At 39.2% G+C, this 19,731-nt stretch overlaps 1 protein-coding gene across 2 annotated transcripts in view; it reads left to right on the top strand.

The window, feature by feature from the left end:
- Positions 1-19,731, top strand: part of CRIM1 (cysteine rich transmembrane BMP regulator 1) — a 1,731,222-nt gene that overhangs the window by 1,687,360 nt on the left and 24,131 nt on the right. For both annotated transcript variants that reach the window (XM_044058922.1, XM_044058913.1), the window contains one exon: positions 6,158-6,345. In XM_044058922.1, the coding sequence (XP_043914857.1) occupies positions 6,158-6,345 (188 nt within the window). The remainder of the gene's footprint in view (positions 1-6,157; positions 6,346-19,731) is intronic.

The following is a 19,731-nucleotide window of genomic DNA, read 5'->3' as shown; positions in this document are numbered from 1 at the left end:
CATTTTTGTAAGCCAGACAGACAGTTGTGGGAACTAGTTCTTTGCATAGATATGCAACTGCAAACAGTTCATCTAAGTCTGTAATTTGCTACTTCAGCTGATTTGCCATCTGTATGCAAAGGAATAATATAGAATTGTTTCCACAGTTTGGAAACTATGCCTTCTTGGAGAGAACAGTTTGTAGGAATAGATGCTGATTATGCAATGGCTTCTGCCTCTGTTTTGAGATATTCTACTGGTAGGTTATCAGTTTCACAAGAGATGTGTTTAGGTTTTTGAATATTTTTAACATGGATGTAGCTGTTGTGGTAAGTGAGAAAGTGGCATGAAGATTCCTGGCATGTAAGGATGCTACCTGAGTAGCACTTAGGCACCTTGACTTTGCCTGTTTTGTTCCCAAGAAGGCAGATGTCTTCTTCAAATGTTGGCATAAGTGGGTAGGCAATTAACCATGTATCCCAGTCCTAATTTCATTGTGAGCTGTTTGATCCTTTGTAGGCCCAGGAGACAATAGCACCATACCCCATACCTCTCAACCATATCGAATTCCTCAGTAAATACTGTTTTTGAGGGCAAAATATTGGGGTGCCATGAATTCCCGAATGGCCCCTTCAATTTCCGAATTTCCTGGGGAGGGGGTTTAAGTTATTTTTTACTCCTGACGTCATCACATGCAGGGCATGTGCAATGAAGTCAGCTTCTGCAGACTAGTCTGTGTTCAGGCACTGCACAGCACACCTTTCTTCCCCGATTCCTCCTCCAGGTAATAAATGTAAACTTATATGTGCGTGCAAGAGAAACGGCATGGCAGCTTCAAAGAGTCTGAGTCTGCAGGTGTGTTACTTTTACTTAATAGCTGCATATGTACTGTGTGTGCGTGTGTGTGTTACTTTTACTTAGCTGCACATGTACTCTTTGCGTGTTACTTTTACATAACAGCTGCACGTTTACTCTGTGTGTGTGTGTTACTTTTACTTAACAGCTGCACATGTGCTGTGTGTGTGTGTTATATTTACTTAACAGCTGCACATGTACTCTGTGTGTGTTATATTTACGTAACAGCTGCCCATGTACTTTGTGTGTGTTTGTGTTACTTTTACTTAACAGCTGCACATGTACTCTGTGTGTTTGTGTGTGTGTGTGTGTGTGTGTGTGTGTGTGTGTGTGTGTGTGTGTTACTTTTATTTAACAGCAGCACATGTAGTCTGTGTGTATGTGTGTGTGTGTGTGTGTTACTTAACAGCTGCACATGTACTCTGTGTGTATAACTTTTACTTAACAGCTGCACATGTACTCTGTGTGTGTGTTACTTTTACATAACAGCTGCACATGTACTGTGTGTGTGTGTGTTTGTGTGTGTGTGTATGTGTGTGTGTTACTTTTACTTAACAGCTGCATATGTAATCTGTGTGTGTTACTTTTACTTAACAAATGCACATGTAGTGTGTGTGTGTGTGTGTGTGTGTGTGTGTGTGTGTGTGTGTGTGTGTATGTGTGTCTGAAAATGCCCCAGTTAGGTGCAACTGCTGGTTAGACTTACTCAAACTCAAACCCTGTACCTTAGGTACAAGGAGCAAAAGCCTAAATTCTCTACCCATACCATCACCACTTGTGATTCATGGAGTTTATCATAGTTCTCAGCTGTCCAAAGTTATACAGAATGTCAGCAATGTTTGGATCATACTTTTGTGGTTTTCTGGCAAGTCAGTGAGAACTAAATTCACTAAATGATGATAGTCATTTAAGTTTCAGTCTTCCTATCTTTCAGGAAATATATGGTAACACAAAACATTTTATTTTAGCAACTTTTCTAAGATTATTACTGCGGTGGTGGTGGTGGTGGTGCTGCGGTAGCGTTGTTGCCTCACTGTAAGACGTCCTGTTCGATTCTCAGCTAAAGCGTCTTCTGTGTGGAGACATGCGTGAATGGGCGTACCTTCATTGAAGGTTGTGCGTCAGGGGTGGTAACTCGGTACGTAAAAATCTACTGCCAGTCATTAGTGGACCGGAGTTCCACTGTGGTGACCCCTAACTGGGAAAAGACGAAAGATACAACAACATCATACAAGCAATGTTTACAATATGTCCCTGGTTTTGCCCCCTAATACATTTTGGCTTTTTACAGATTTCTTGTGTTGCATAGTTCTTCAGGGGGAGAGAAGTTTAGTGCTGCTTATGCCAAGTCTGTTTGTATTGTTAATAGCACAACAGGTAGAATACTTGTGTTTGATGCAGAAGGCTGGGAGTTCTACTCCCACAATGCTGCTTACGCCAAGTCTGTTTGTGTTGTTAGTAGCACAGCATGTAGAATACTTGCTTTTGATGCAGAAGGCTGTGGGTTCTATTCCCAGAGTATGTAGATGGTTGCTGATACTGTACTGTACTTTTAAAGGGGCTGGATGCTGCAGTCCTGAGAATGTCCTCTTTAGCAGAGATATTTAATAACTATGAACCTGTTTTCAGTTTGCCGTCCATTCCCTATTGCAATATTTCTAGCTTTTCATTTTTTAATGTAACATAGGTAATTTATTCCTCAAGGGCAACATGCACTTTATTTATAGATGAAACAATTAAATATTAAGTTGTTTGCTAGCAGCAACCTCTTCATTAGTTACAGATATTACAGATCTCTTTAATGTGGAATTATTTAGATGACTTTTACTTCTGCAGAAATTGTGTATATTTACTGATACTGGTGGATTATAGAAGTTTGAGTAGACTTTTATGATGGAAATGTTCTGAATTGGGCAGTTCTGTCATTATTGGTTCATGCATTTTGTTTCATTGATTACTGGAAAAATATTCAAAACATATTTAAAATGCCCTCCAACAACTGTACTGTATTATACAAGGAATATAATTTAATACAGTCAGGAAGGTGTATCAAAGAACACGTGTATATTTTGTGTGCTAGGGGCCTATGATTTGAAAACAGCCCAAAGGTAATCTTTATCCACCACTGGCCAGATGCATTTTCTTTGAATGTGGGTTTCAGTGCTGTTTTAATGAATGTGAGTTTCAAGGGCAGAGACGTTTTAATGCTAACTCTGTTTTCATTGTGAGACTTTATTGATTTGTTTAGCAGATGTCTATTAGTGTTTGTGCTATAAAATGTAAAATAAAGGTTTTAAATGAAGTCCAAATAATAATCGTAGAAGTGCACATATTACAGTGTTTATATTAAATGGGGCGAAAAAGCCAAATAGTGGGACATTGGAATGGCTGCAGGGCGGAAGGCTGTGTATGGGGGGCCCCATTCAACCATGATTTTGTGAGGGGAGAAGGGCGGCAAACTCAAGGACATCCCCGAGCGGCACAAACTCAAGCTATGCCACTGATCAGTAGGCCATGGAGAATGACTTTTGGAAGTCCTAGCAAACTATAAAATTCTTTTGCTAAGATTAGAATATTGCCTACCATTAAATGCCCTGCTTTTACCACAGAACCCACATACTGCAAGTCACCAAAAACAAAATCCTAACATTCATCATCTTCTCCCTTCCCGGTGAACATCATTGCTGCACATTTAAAACAAATGGTTACCATTTACTACAGGGTCTGGGGCCATATTTTGGTTGTCTGTTCTTCAGTTTACATTTGAAAGTTGGTATCTCACAATTCCATTGGAGTGGGTGGGGTTACATAGTTATTTATGCAAATTTTAGGTTAATCAGTGTACAGATTTGTACCTATTTTTCATGGGCCTTTGTCCAGATTTTTGATGTTTCCAGGTTGAGTGGTATGAGTAGCACATTGCCACCTTCCAGTCTGACAAAGAAGCCCAGGTTTTGGACAGTTCATTTACTTCTTTGCCAGACTGACATTTAGAACTCTCAGCTCTTTGTCTCATCTGTCAATGTTCCATTCCATCTTGGTTGGGAAGGCCCTGGAAAAATTTGAGGACATCATGGAGTGTGGGTTGATGGACAGTGTTGTTGAGACTTCACCTACTTTGTCTGCAGTGGACTGCCACACATCCTACTATAAATTTGGCTGTGCAGGAACATTGACTAAAACCTTAGGCTGAGGCACATAATGGAGCGTCTGAGTTTGTGTTCCCTTAAGGAAGAGCCTAGGGACTTTCCTAGATTCAGATTTCTTGGGGGATGTGACTTTTAGGCAGCCTACCCAGGACTTTTATAATCTCATATTATTATAATTATTATTATTATTATTATTATTATTATTATTATTATTATTATTATTATTATTCCTCCACCTTTTCCCTTTCTTTTCCTTGGCCTTGCTAATCCCATAAGAGGAAGAGGTCTGCTTGCTACCAAGGAAGATTACGAGGTGTTGCCCACTCTTGTAACTCCATGGCTAGCTACACCACCCAAGGAAATTATGTTGGCTGTTTGTCTGCAGTCCTCACTCTTATCTGGGACTGACAGTGAGAGAGGTGATGTTCTCAGTGTTCTACCAAGCTTAGAGAACTATCACAGTGAGTTCTGGTATCATTATAGGGGTGTTTAGTCACATTCTAGAGCTCACCTGCTCTCCACCTAAAAGAGCTCTACTGGAGATCCATCCATCCATCTCAGCTGAGCTGTAATGTCTGCTGTTTTGCTACCTACTATTATTAAAACCTTGGGAAGTGCCTGAAGAAGGTCACCAATGGTCAACAATCCACCCCAGGTTAAAAAATAGAAATAAATTAGTAAATATTTATATATTTGCTATTATTTTATAGTGTTCCATGTATTGCTCATGCATAACTGTTTAAATATTGCAATGAAGTACCTCTTTAAATTGTTCTTTGATGCAGTTTTATGAGTAAAGGGTCATGTGACTTGTGCCTGTGTAACATATTTGCTGATTGTTGTTTTGAACCATTTGACGGAACATCTGATACCAGAAAACTTATAGAATTTTTAGAGATTTTTTTTTTGTCCATTAAAAAGTGCTTCTTACAGATCACTTTTAAAACATCAGGACTCATAATATTGAATCCTATAAAGGGAGACAAAATGGACAAGAAATACAGGAGAATAACAAATATCAAACATTGCTATTCTCCTTTACATTTTTTTTTGTGGGGTGGGGCTTAGATCCCTTGCTCCTCATGATATGGGAAGAAGGCATCTTACACCCCACGAGCTTGTATATACTATGAAATTGCCATACCTTGGAGAAAAAGGAATATTTTGACAACTGGCAGTTTCAGACTTAGTATATGTAAGTCTGCATTTTCTGTCATTCAGTCTCCATATGTTGGGATTTGTGAGTCCTGGGACTTCAAATGGTTACCACTTCTTGCATCATCAGCCAGAGTGGCTTTTACTTTGATTGTTTCTCTTGATGATTTGGCTAATGTACCCTGCCTTAAGTTTTGATTTTGTTGATTTACTTTTCACAGAACAGAAATATATGAATGTCATTTGCGGTATCTTCCAATGATGTTGTGGTAAACTTTAACTCTTCCATTGTGTTACTCAAGAAAATTTGCTGAAATGGATGGTTTTCTGGCCAGGCAGTTTTATTTCCACCATTTTGTTCTTGCTGCAGTAGACATGATTTGCCGTTATTCGCTGCTTTAAGAGTAGAGTCATGCATGTCCTGCTGATACAATTTGACATTGTCTAGTAGAGCAAGACTTAGCATTTCACAGGCTCGCAAGTAATATTAGTACATTCTTGGGTAGCTTGCATTTTCTCAGATTCTCATGGTATGTTTATGGATCGTAAGTGTGATATTTGGAATTTGGAGAATGTATGTGCCATTACATGGAAATATATACTAACTCTGTATTGATGTCTCACAGTTTAAGTTATGTATCTCAAAGTATTCTCTCTTCTGTTAGTTGTATACGTAGCAGCGGTGGGGGTTGGAGGGGGGCTTGCCCCCCCCCTGCAAAAACACTACATCTATAACAACCACTTTTGAAGTGCTCTGTTACTTTTCTTAAACTGCACTTACATTTTTGTAGTTTTGGGACTCAACTGTCAAATCTTGAATTTCTGTTATGGATTTGATTTCTTCTAATGTACTCAGCTGAGTAGAACTAATGTTAGATTTGAAGAAACCTGCTAAGCAGGATAAAACTTGGAGTCATGGAGTATTTTGGTCTTGTGTCAAAAGTGTTTGTAAAATTGTTAGAAATTTCTGGAATTCTGTTGTTTTAATGTTTGGCTCTGTTTTCCTTCTTCTTGCTCAGAAATGAATAACCTTAAGGTGGAATACAGAGGAGGAGACATCCCGCTATACAGAGAAGATTCTTCCTTCAGTAATATTGCCTGGGTGATCGTGCCGATTATAATTGCCTTGGTTTTACTAGTTGCCTTGTTGTTCATAAATCGTAGGAAAAAATGGATACCAGTGCCCTGCTACAGTGCACCTACAAAGGTATGAAAACTGAGCAGACCTTTGCTGTAGTGGCAGCACCACATATAGTAAATTAACAGCTTGTAATAAACTGCTTCTGTGAATGTTTCTGAATTAAATCACTGTGGGTACTTGAGCTGGTAATGCAGATGGTGACGAATGCTCCAGATGGACTGGCTGTGGGATGTGGCCATGCTCAGAAGTACATTGTACAGTACCCAACATTTGTATCCCTGAGATTGCCTGTTCAGCAGTTGTACAGGCTGCGCTTTGAACCTTTCTCAGCGGATGTTTTAACTTTTTCACATGTGTAACAAACGAGGTAGGGAACAGCCAGCAGAACACAGTAAAATTTAAACAGTTTCATGGTTAAATGGTATTGTGCAAAGTGTAAGTACTCTCAGAATATACAGTTTTTGTTGTTTTTGTTGTTGATGATTAAGATTTAATTTTAACAGGACTATATTTTATGCTGTCAGTTTAAGAATACTACATTCTTATACTAAGTGACATATTCATTTAGGAAACAAAACACTTGTGTTTCAGTCTTTCCAAAATGTTGTTACTTCCTTTTATATTTATGTTGCAGAATATTTAAAGGTATGGGCGTTATTTCTGAATAAATATTATTTTATGAATAAATCTATCCATGAAACATATTCACCCCTGAATGACTGGTTTGTATAATGAAATTAAATGCATATTTCAACTTACTTTTTTGTTTCAGAAGACAGGATAAATATTTATATACTGTGGAGTTTTCACAACTTTCTCCTATCCTCAGAAAAGATATCTGTCATTTGTATATATTTTTGTTTTTTTAGTTAGTTTTACTGTATCATCCTCATGGGAAGTGATATGCTCACATAGGAAATAGGGTGCAGATGTAGTGCATGACTCAATAACACTTTTTGCAGCTGGTTAGAGATAGCATGAAGCTACCACTGTTGGACTGACTGTCAAATTTCAGTTAAGAAAGAGAGCTCCAGGGGACCCGTGTTAAATATTTAATGAGGCAATTCAGCAAACTGTAGAAATATGCAAGGCAGCTAGCACATCCTCCAGAAATATATGGATACCCCTGTTTTTATTGCATTTATGAAGCAGAAAGGGCTGTAATAAAAAGCATTAGGTATCTAGAGGGTGAGATTCTACCACCATGCTGTGGCAAGTGCATTGTAATAATTTAAGAAGTTGAGATGTCAGCACTGCTGTGAAACTTACTAGAGCTGAATAAGTTGTTACTGCAACTCAGTAATCACTTAGGTAGAATAATTCATAGGAAATTAAAATTGTTGCACTGGTGAAAGGGAGAAATAAGTGATATGGCTATCAATGGGATAAAATGGCTACAACTTTAGCTGTAGATTGGTTTTAGTTTTATGAGGTATGAGAATCTCTGTCTTGTGCTGTTCTGATGTTGCTCATTGTAAACAGCCTCGTAACAGAGAAACAAGTTTATTGACGTATATCTCCAAAGAAGGTCAGTGCATCTAACTAAGAAGCAGGATATATTAGAGGGTCAGAGATGTCATACATAGAGTGCAGTAGCCTGGCTTGTTTGCTGTAGATTTTTAGGCTTCACTGGGAGAGATGGAGTGCAGGTAAGGCCGTGTTATGCAGGAGTTATTACGATTATTAGCTTATCTAGTCTAGTATTAAAAGAAACAGTGAATGTACAGTTTTAGGGGCTAGATAATATTCATGGTTTAAAGACTGTTATGACCTCTTCTGTTGGCACAAACATGGACTGTTCGTTTTCCACATTTGGAGTAAAACTAATGTGAAAATGTGTTCAAAACTATTTTTATTCAGTTTATTTTTTTTCAGAAAAGCACAGTTAATGAAAATAATAATGTAGTTTATAGAGCAGTGATGTGGAAAATGTTAAACTAAGTCAAGCAGCAAAACAGAAACTATGAGTATTGATTCAGTTGCAGATAACATTGTAATAAACAGTGTAGTTTGTCAGCCTTTCCTGTGTTCCACTGGTCCATTAGACTGTGTGTAAATTTTCCCGGATTTTGTATTTTTCCCCTCAAATTTGTAGTACTAACTTCAGATTAGCGGAGGTTTGTTATCTTTTTCACAAGGCAAAGCAAACTGATGCATTATATTTTTTTACAAGGAGTTACATGACATAGCTGAGTAAATGCAGAAATACCTAGATTTATTTCCAAACAGGAAAGTCTGTTCATTTTGATTCCATCTTTGTGGGAATATTGTATTAAGTTGTTAAGAGCTTTGGGTTGTGAAAAATGCCTTATTTCTTGACAAACAGAAAGAAGAGAAATGAGTTATGGATATAAAATTCAGACATTTTAAAACCAGGAACATTAATAGATATGTACTGATCCTTTTGAAACTAGAAGCATCTCCTGAAGCTTTTGAATGACTGTATGTGCTGTTCTGATAAGCTTGATGCAGCCTCAGTTTTCTTATAAGAATTTCTAAAGCAACAGAGGGCCCTTTCAGAAGTCAAGTGTTCTGAACGAGTCCCTGTCTCTGTTAACCTTACTGTTAAATGGAATGCTTTCCATCCCACACTAAGTGCAGACGATGTCTTTTACATTGCTTGTTTATATTTCCAACCAGTCTTAAATCTCTGCAACTTGATAGTAACTTTTGATGTTACAGTGAAAGAGGAGTATTGATCTAAATTAAGAAGCATTTTTTAAAGACTATGAAAATGAGAGTGTTTTGTAAGAGAAAAACAAAATATGTCAGAAATGTAGCACTGTAGGTCTAAGGCTTGCTTTCAGAATGATGCATTCTATGTTTAGAAATGATCAGTTCTTCAAAGTGCATTTAAAATAACTACCCCTTGTCAAAGCAAGCCTTGTGTTTCTTTTTAGATGTCATGGTTTTGTAGAGGTCTAAAGTAATCAAACAGTATTATGTTCCTACTTAATGATGGCAAGGGGGAGTAACAGTGTTCTTCAGAGCTAATACTCCATACTGACACCAAGAAAGCATTTTGCTTTCATGGTAGATTTTGGTGTGTGTGTGTGTGTGTGTGTGTGTGTGTGTGTGTGTGTGTGTGTGTGTGTGTGTGTGTGTGTGTGTGTGTGTGTGTGTGTAACAATCTTCTCTACATGAAATAGTAAATCCTGTGAACATCTCTGTTTTCATTGGTATCACTTATATGAAAGTGTTCGTAGGTTCATAGGTTGGTAGTAGGCTATCGGCCCTAGGGCCTATACAACCCTAGGCATAAGAATTCCCTGGCTATTTCTTCCCAGAATATTTACTTCCCTGGTCCCCTCTCTACAGGGCGACTGATGTGATCCCCGGGGTGAATTTCCTGTCTCCCATCCAATCGTCAAGGTTCCTTTTGAAGAGGGCCAAAGAGGCGCTCAGCTTGACATGTATGGGCAGTCTATTCCAGAGTATGGGAAGTCTCTGGGTCAGGAACCTATCCCTCCAGCATGTTTTGTTCATTGTGATGACCAGGTTTAGGTCCCTGGAACATGTAGCTCTGAGGGATTGGGATTTCTTTAAGTGTAGCATGTCCAACAGCACTGGGTTTGACATGGCCTTGTATGTTAAGCAGAGGTCGCCTCTGAGTAGGCAATATGCGACAGAGTATAGCTGGAGTTTTTTTAGACGGTCAGCATAGGGCATCTGCTTTAGGCCTGTGATTCTTTTAGTGAGGTATTTCTGCACCCTTTCCAGTTGTTGCAGATGTCTTGAGGGGTACATACCAAATGGGGCATTGTATTCTGTAATGGGTCTAATGAGGAATGAGTACAGTGGGACAATGACCTCCTTTTTTCTGGATGAAAAGCCCTTAGTGATGAGTTGTGCCACATAGAAAGATTTCCTGACTGTTGTGGCTATGTAGTTATCGAAGGTGAGACCACTGTCCACCTGTGTCCCTAAATCCCTTATCACACCTTCGGTGTTTAGTGTACTGCCACTTATGTGGTAATTCAAGGGTACATGGTTTTTCCCAAAGGAGATAACTATACATTTCTTGGCATTGACCTTGAGCCCATGACTCTGGCACCAAGCATCTGTTTCTGTAAGGCCCTTTTGTAGAATGTCCACATCATTTGGGGATTCAGTAATGGCTCCCAGTTTGCAGTCATCTGCGAACTTTGTTAGCCAGAGCTCCTTAGTGCTGGCCTGTACTTCAGAGAAGTAGATGCCAAACAAGAGCGGTCCCAGGACTGAACCCTGAGGTACTCCGCTTGTCACTTGTCTGGAGCTGGATTTTGAGTCGGCTACTTTTACAGTGTGGGTTCTGTCAGTAAGCCATTTGGCAACCCATTGAGTGACGTAGGGATTAATGCCCAACTTAGTAAGTTTATCTATGATTCCAGAGTGGGGGATGGTGTTGATGGCCTTAGCAAGGTCGAGATAGGTGGTGTGGACCACCTTACCCTCGTCCATGGCTCTGGAGACTGATTCGAAGAAGTCAGTCGGGTTGAGAAGACAAGATCGGCCCTTTACAAAACTAAACTTGGTGGGGTCCAGTGTTTGAAGGTTGCCAATGTCTTTGTTTTGTAAGTTCCATGATAATGCATTCCATGGCTTTGCAGATCAGGCTCATCAGACTGATGGGACGATAGTTCCCGGGATTCAAGGTGGATCCTCCTTATGGAGTGGGATCACTGCAGCTATGCACCACTCATTGGGCACGAAGCCTGAGGTGAGGCTATGATTAAACATGACACTTAGGTGAGGTGCAAGTTCATTTTGTAGTTCATGTAGTACACAGCTCAGGATGTCGTCTGGTCCCATGGATGCTGTATTCTTAGCGGAGAGTGCATTTTTTACCTGTGTAGCCGTGAGTACCGGAATTTGGCAATCTTTTGATATTGAGGTTGGCCCTTTAGGTGGTGAGAGGGGGTGAAGTTGGCACTGAATCGATCTGCCAGGATATTGGCAATATCCTTGGGATCAGTATATTTAATGCCATTCTGTTGTAGCTCAGAGCAGATCTGAGCATTGTCATTTAGATTCTTGACATAACTATAGAATGTCTTGTGGTTGTCCTTGGAGTCTTTGGCAATTTTATTTTCGTAACTAGCTTTGGAGGATTTTATAAGGGATCTCAGCTTCTTACTGAGGCTGGTTAGGGAGTTTTTTGCATCCTGGGATTTTCCTCTTTTCTGCAACAGTTTCTTCCTTCTGTTGTATAGTTTGTTTATGGCAGGGGACCACCAGATTAGGTTCCTTTTTTTGGAGGAGACCATCTTGCTTCTGTTTGGAATGGCATGATTCATGCACGTGTGGATGTGCTCGTACAGTGCCTTAGTGTAGGATTCTGCGGTCAAACTTTCAGTTCCCGTCTGCATGGGTGTCATGAAGTTTGTCACTTCTGACTTGAGTAGCATGAAGTTGGCTTTGGAGAAGCTTTTTATGGAGGTTTCTCTACTGGGGGGGGATGTGGGCATCAAGGGTGATTAGCTTATGGTCAGACCTGACCAACTAGTGGGTGACCACTGGTGTGGAGCATCGATCTCCCATGTTGGTAATGACCAGGTCTCGGATATTTGAGCCCCTGGTGGGACTATGGTTTAGTTGGTCAAGGGTGTTGGAATTTATGAATTCCAAGAATTGTTGGGCAAAGATGTTGGTACCCGAGTAGTTTCCCCAATTAATGGCAGGGTAGTTGAAATCACCCAGTATTAGGGTGTTTGATTGTATCTTAATATTATCTAGTATGTTTAGAAAGGTGTAGTGAGAATCTTGGGGCATGGTGGGGGATCTGTAGCAGGCTACAATTTGGATTGCAGTCTTACCTAGTGTTAGTTGCACTTGTAGAATTTCAGATGCATTGTGTTGGGCAGTTAGCCTGGAGGTGTGAATATCCTTGGTGAATATGGACACTCCTCCGCCTTTAATGCTCTGGTTCTGGTTTGGTGTCCGAAAAGTGTGGTAAGAGTTGTAGCCTGGTATTGCAGCCCTTACCAGATTTTCTTATTTATTTATTCATTTCTTTGTTTAGCAGATGATAATGTTTTCTCATCAGTGAAGAAAGACAAATAATTTTTTTTTTGGGGGGGGGGGTTATGTTTCAAAGTTTTGGTACTTTGGTGCTTGTATGTTTACATGGGAACAGTGAAAGAAGTACATTTGTTAAGCCAATGAGGTAGACTTTTTATTTTTTTAATGCACTGAGAAGAGTAAGAATTGCAACATGCCACATTCAGAGGTAAGTAATGGATAAAATACTGCAGCACTAAATGTGACAGGAGCATTTAGGACCATAGTGGTGAGGCACGTGTAGCGGTAATGTAGCACTATTCTGTTGTCCTTCAAGGCATTAAGTGCAAAAGGTTCTCTTTTTCCTTTTCTCTCCATATTCAGTTTGCCTGAAAACAGGAATTATTAGCTTCATAAGGAGTCAGTGAGTTGGACCTAATTACCAACATATATGTATGAATCTAGGAAGCTATTATGTGCAGTGGAGTGCAGATTTTCATTACTTTAATTAAGAGGTATCACTAGAACTCAGTGGTAATGATTTTACAAGGTGATGAGGCTCTTTGATTGGGAACTGTCACATGTCCTAATGGTGAACAAAGCTTGAATGCTTGAGCTTGGATTGCCTTTGCTTCAGCTCATCAACAGTTGGAGTTTCCCCATTAGAAATCACTTTTGGCCAGTTGTGCAGGAACTGGAAGTAATTTCCCCATTTTTCAAGTAAGTCTGACCTCTAAGTTGGCATATGTAATTTGGGGGGGGGGGCGGTTTACCCTTTACATCACTGGTGTTCTTTGGCAAAATGTTTTTATTGAATGCCATTCAAGGTTTCCAATCCTCAATGCATTTGCTTTTGCCCACTCATAGTGCAAGCTCTATCAGATGCTTCACTGACTTGGTTGTTTTCATGCCTCTGATTTTAATTTCTCTTATATAATGTGTGTGAAGTGATGTCCTTTACAGCTCAGAATTAAACTGTCATAGGATTTATAAACATGATTTTTTGAAGGTTTTCTGTTGTACTATTATTTTTCTATTTGTTTTGTTTTTGTTGGAATTTGTCTGTGTCACCTGTATGATAGGCATATAGTGGATGTAAAAAGTGTACACACTCCTGTTAAAATGCCAGGTTTTTGTGATATAAAAAAATGAGACCACAATAAATCATTTCAAAACTTTTGCCAACTTTAATGTGACCTATAATCCGTGCAATTGAATTGAAAAGCAAACAAATCTGTTACGGGAAAAATATAAAAAAACAAAAAACGTACAACAGGCTGGTTGCATAAATGTGCACACCCTTAAACTAATACTTTGTTGTGTGTGCACCCTTAAGCTAATACTTTGTTGAAGCACCTTTTGATTTAATTACAGCATTCAGTCTTCTTTGGTACACACCTGCCATCAATTAAAGAGACTCTGATTAACCTGTAATAAAGTTCAGCTGTCCTAGTAGGATTTTCCTGACATTTACTCAGTTGCCTGTTATAGTAAAAGCCATGGTTTGCAGAGAGCTTACAAAGCATCAAAGAGATCTCATTGTTGAAAGGTATCAGTCAGGAGAAGGGTACAAAAAATTTCCACAGCATTGGATATACCATGAAACACAGTAAGACAGTCATCAAAAAGTGGAGAAAATATGGGACAACAGTGACATTGCAAAGAACAGGATGTCCCTCCAAAATTGATGAAAAGACAAGATGAAAACTGGCCAAAGAGGCTGCCAAGAGACCTACAGCAGCACTGAAGGAGCTGCAGGAATTGCTGGCAAGTGCTGTTTGTGTACTACATGTGACAACAATCTCCCATATTCTCCATATGTCTGGACTATGGGGTAGGGTTGAAAGACAAAATCATTTTCTTACACAGAAAAACATCCAGGCCCAACTAAAATTTGCAAAACAGTACATCAGGTCTCCCAGAAGCATGTGGAAAAATGTGTTATGGTCTGATGAGACCAAGGTTGAACTTTTTGGCCACAATTCCAAAAGTTACGTTTGGCGCAAAAACAACACTTTGCATCAACGAAAGAACACCATCCCCACAATGAAGCATGGTGGTGGCATTATCATGCTTTGGGGTTGCTTTTCTTCAGCTGGAACTGGGGCTTTAGTCAAGGTGGAGGTAATTATGAACAGTTCCAAATACCAGTCACTTTTGGCCCAAAACCTTCAGGCGTCTGCTAGAAAGCTGAAGATGAAGAGGAATTTCGCCTTTCAACACAACAATGACCCCAAGCATACATTCATATCAACAAAAGAATGGCTTCACCAGAAGAAAATTAAAGTTTTGGAATGTCCCAGCCAGAGCCCAGACCTAAATCCAACAGAAAAATATGTGGGGTGACAAGAGGGCTGTGTACAAGAGATGCCCTCGCAATCTGATGGATTTGGAGCACGTTTGCAAGGAAGAGTAAGCAAATATTGCCAAGCCAAGATGTGCCATGCTGATAGACTCCTACCCAAGAAGACTGAATGCTGTAACAGTGGAGGTGGCACAAAGTATTAATTTAAGGGTGTGCACACAGAACAAAGTATTAGTTTAAGGGTGTGCACACTTACGCAACCAACTTATTGTATGTTTTTTTTATTTTTTTATATTTTTCCCCTAACAAATTTGTTTGTTTTTCAATTGAATTGTACAGATTATATGTCACATTAAAGGTGGGAAACGTTTTGAAATGATTTATTGTGGTCTCATGTTTTTATATCACAAAACCCTGGCATTTTAGCTGGGGTGTGTACACTTTTTATATTCACTATAGTGGGTGAGTTAGCCCAGTTGTATTGTAGGTTCTTTCTTGTAGAAACATGCATTACCTCACATATAGTCTCTGTCAAAAATTAAGTAACTGCTGGCAGTACAAATTCTGTGGAATTTCTGGCCTGGTAAAACTTTTTTTTCCCTAGGGTTCTGTCATTATTTGTTCCTGTAACATTGTGTGTGAAAGCCATGATTACAGAAGTGTGAAAGATTATGTCTGCAGTTTCATTGTTTATGCTGGAAAAAATTGTTCAGGAACCTGCTAAAATCAGTGCCGACCATCTCAGTTCCTTTGGCAAGAGCCATTCCTGGTAGCTTGAGCCATGATAGGGTATACCAGATATGGCATGTGTGTCCTTCCTGACAAGAGCCTTCTCCATCTGTTAACTATTACTTTTCTAATCTGAAATTTGTCTGTCAGCTGCAGGAACTCAAAACAGAAACCTGTAATGCATGACTACTAAAGCAAAGCTAGGGCTAATGTAGCATTTTGGAAGAACAGTGGAAGTGGCACAAAGTTCTCACCTGCCAGTGAGGGCTGTCCAAAAAGTAAAGTAATGATGTGGCATGATGTAAAAGTAAAGTAATGATGTGGCATGCTGTAAAAGTAAAGCAATGATGTGGCATGATGTAAAAGTAAAGTAATGATGTGTCATGATGTAAAAGTAAAGTAATGATGTGGCATGATGTAAAAGTAAAGTAATGATGTGGCATGCTGTAAAAGTAAAACAATGATGTGGCATGATGTAAAAGTAAAGTAATGATGTGGCATGATGTAAAAGTAAAGCAATGATGTGGCATGATGTAAAAGTAAAGTAATGATGTGGCATGATGTAAAAGTAAAGTAATGATGTGGCATGCTGCAGCCAAAAGTAAGCAGTTTGTATACATTGTAATACCTGTACATGGTGTGCGGTCATAAAGCAGTCTGTAACAAGCCAGATTTGGTTGTCCATTAACGGTAGAAGTGGAGGCCAATGTCCAAATGTTGAAGAAACGCAAGTACATTTTAAAGGTAGTTAGTAGGCTGAGATGAAATTATGGCAGCTATGATGAAGATGATGGGTATGTTAGATGAGAAATGGCTCCTGAGGGTACTTATTGAAGTATGAAGGGAAAGGTATATCCCAGATGACTGGAGAACAAGCATTCTAGTGTCAGGTTGCAAGATGAAGCAGGGGGTTCACAACTGCAGGAAGTGGAGAGTTATCAAATTCCTGTCACACTCTGTGAAATTGCTGGATAGAGTGACTGATAAATGCACACAGAGTAGTAGAAAGTAGGATAGGAGATGAGCAGTATGAATTTAGTTCAGTATGCAGTGTAAAGGACTGAGGGTTTGCAGAGTAGATAGATAGATAGATAGATAGATAGATAGATAGATAGATAGATAGATAGATAATCTGATAGATAAATAGATAATTTTGATGAGGAAGCTAGAGATGAGAAAAGAGTCCAACTGGACATTCTAAGACTTGGAGAAAGCACATGAGAAGGTCCCAAGAAGGCTGATTTAGACAGACCTGAGATGGTTTGAAGTCCCAGAAACATTGATGGTTAGTGCAGGTTATGTACAAGGATGAAGGTGCAAACAATGTTTGGGATAATAGAGGGTCCCCAATCGGAGTGGGTGTGCATCGGGGTTCATCTCTGAGCCCATTGGTGATGGGCCACATTAGCAAGCTGTTTAGAAGGGAAAGATTATCATATTTGCTGTTTCTGAACAGGAATGTCAGCTAATGATAGGAGAGTAGAATGCAAATCTGAAGGCACATGAGAAGAAAATGAACACAGGCAAGACAGTGTTGATGGCAGCAAATGAGGGAAATCAGAAGAAACTGAAAATTATAAGAATGGGGAAGGAAAATTGTGGAATAGGTTAACAGCTTCAGGTATTTCTAGAAGTTATGGCTGGGAAGAAGGGAATTGGAATGAGTAGGTCAGAGCTAAAATAAGAGGTGCTGCAGTTATCAGGGGTAGTGTGTGACAAGAAATGCCAAGGAAGCTGAAAAGTAAGGTGTACAAAACAGTGGTCTGACCAGTGCTTCTGTATGGCGTAGAAACCTGGGCTGTGAAGGGACAATAGCTGATGAAGGTTGAGGTGATAGAAATGAAGTCCCTGTGATGGTTAGTTGGATATACTTCATAGGACAGAAAAAGAAATGAGGCCTTCAGATTTAGAGGTAGAGTTATCCCAAGTGCAGAGAATATCAACATGAACAGATAAAAGGAGTTTGTTAAGATGTGCACAAAAACAGAAGATAGTTTGAAAAAGCAGCTTTGTTAGAGACAGGAAGAAGACCAAATTTATTTTATTTTACATTTGTTAACCGGGAAAGACCGACTGGATACATATCCATTTTCAGCAGAGACCCAGGGAGAAAAGCTCCATAGACCAAAGGAAACAAGGATGCGCAGCTGAGAGATGGATGGATGGATTGTATGAGAGAAGGCCTGCAACAATCAGGCATGACAGCTGAGGAGGGCTAGAAAGTGGCACTGAATGAAAAAATATGGCAACAACTGATGTAATGCCCAGATCCCATATAAAATTGGGGAAAAGGTGGTGGTTATGATTTAAACCAGTGAAATGCTACAAAATATATATATTTTTTCCATCAAGTAGATGCATCTCTTTTCAGCTCATGTGTGATATATAAAAAAGGTGCTAAATACAGCTGCTACCAGCACTGGTAAATGTGTTCACTACCTGAATACTAAAGACGAGACTGAACAGATTACTGAATACTTTTGTAAATAAACGCTGCCTCTTCATTTCAAGTATCAGTAACACTTTTTCTCGTGGTAATTATACTGAGTAGTGACTTAAGGTGAAACAGCGGGATTACGTTTGATGATCAACCGATGCTGAGCTGCTTCTACATTTCATTGGTGCACTGGGTGTGGAAGCATTTTACAGTGTACAGGCAACCTTGAGACAACACTGTAAGTGTGTGTGTGTGTGTGTGTGTGTGTGTGTGTGTTTGATTACATTATGAAAAGCTGAAAACTCTAAAGAGAGAAGCACAAATGGAGGGAAAAAAGAGAGAGAGAATCACAAAACAATGACTGACTCATAACAGTAAATCATAAATATCGAATACCTCTCTCCCACATTTACAAAACTAAGCGTGGGTCTTGCCTTTGTTGAGGTATTGTTAAGGAAAGAGTTTTTAGTAATGTAATGTATAGGGTTAGGGGAGGGGTAGGATTAGAGTTATGGTAAGGGTCAGCACACATAAGTTATGTGGTGCAGGGAACAAAGTACCTCTGCACAAGACAAAAGGACACAGAACAAACACAAGACAAAACATGAGCAACTCGGAATCTACCACCATGTCTAGCCCTAACCCGTGGACACTTACACATACACACCGACTGTTATAACAGACTCTTGCACATGGTCACAACCACCATTTTTTCATTCAAAAACTAACTTTCCTGCACACTCCTGCTTATCTACACTATATAAAACTAAATTCATCATCTACATTCACTTATTTGATCATTCTGTCTCTATTACACCCACAAACACTTTTCAGCCAGATGAATAGTCAGTCTTTTGAGTTAGAACCTTTTATCTATCTACAGCTCTCTCTCTCTCTCCCTTTCTGTATATATATATATATATATATATATATATATATATATATATGGATGCATGTTGCTTCATTGATGAAGCAGCATATCGAACTACAACATATCAAGCAGGAACGCCCGAAAATCAAACTATTGAAAAAAAACTAACACAGACTACTGTATGTTTTTACAGTGGGGCAAGCCCCCTGCTCCTCACACCTCCTGCTGATTAATATATACCAACCCCGAGATCGCTGTACAGTTGGAAAATGGCAAATTCCCTGATCCTCACTATACTGTGATCTTGCACAGAAGTAAAAGCTGGCATGTGCAATAAACTGACTTTCAATAACACGTGCCATCATTTATTTCTGTATGAGAACAGAAACACACACGTACATGTTGTAGTAAGTGAGAGAGGCTGAAGCCAAATGTTAGTGTTTCATACTGGTTTGTTTATAAGGTAAATGAAAAATTATAAAAGGCATTTACGTCTTTTTGCAACGTCAAACTTTACATCCAGCAAAATTACTCATGCTTTCTGGCTTCCTTTGGAAACACAGTGTAACTCTGAGGTAGCTGACCCTCAGTTTCAAATACAGTTAGATTCAGTGTCACTTTTCATAGAGGAATTTGAAAACTGTTTGGCAAGTAATAAATGGTTTACATAGGAAGTTCAGTCTGCAATACTGAGTCACTTCAATGCTCAAACCTCTTTCTGTAGGTTGTGTGAGGTTTAAGGGAAGGCAAGAATTGAGTAATTTATGTAATATTGAAGTGAATTATAATTGTTAAAAGAAAACATACATGTATAGCTCGTGAAAAATTGCAAAATGTGTCCCATGGATTGTTTTCCTTTTTGTCAATGTATGTGTACCTGTGTCTTTGTGTCCAATCTGAAAATGAATGAAGGTGTTTAAAAAAATCTTTCTGTAGGATTTACACATTTGAGACTGGCCCAGAATTATCAGTTCATACAGTCTTTTCTTTATAGCAGCACTTATTGCTTTCAGTAAATTAAAAAGCCAGCTATTGAAAACAGTGCTTACAGTAACTGCAAATGCAGACTAGCTATCTTTTACACTCCTATGCAGGCAAAGTAAAATGTAGTAACCTTTTCACTTGCACACA

The sequence above is a fragment of the Protopterus annectens genome, chromosome 1.part2 (assembly GCF_019279795.1).
Source record: "Protopterus annectens isolate FY-2018-M chromosome 1.part2, PAN1.0, whole genome shotgun sequence".
Classification (NCBI taxonomy): domain Eukaryota; kingdom Metazoa; phylum Chordata; order Ceratodontiformes; family Protopteridae; genus Protopterus; species Protopterus annectens.
This window is presented reverse-complemented; position numbering and strand designations above follow the sequence as displayed.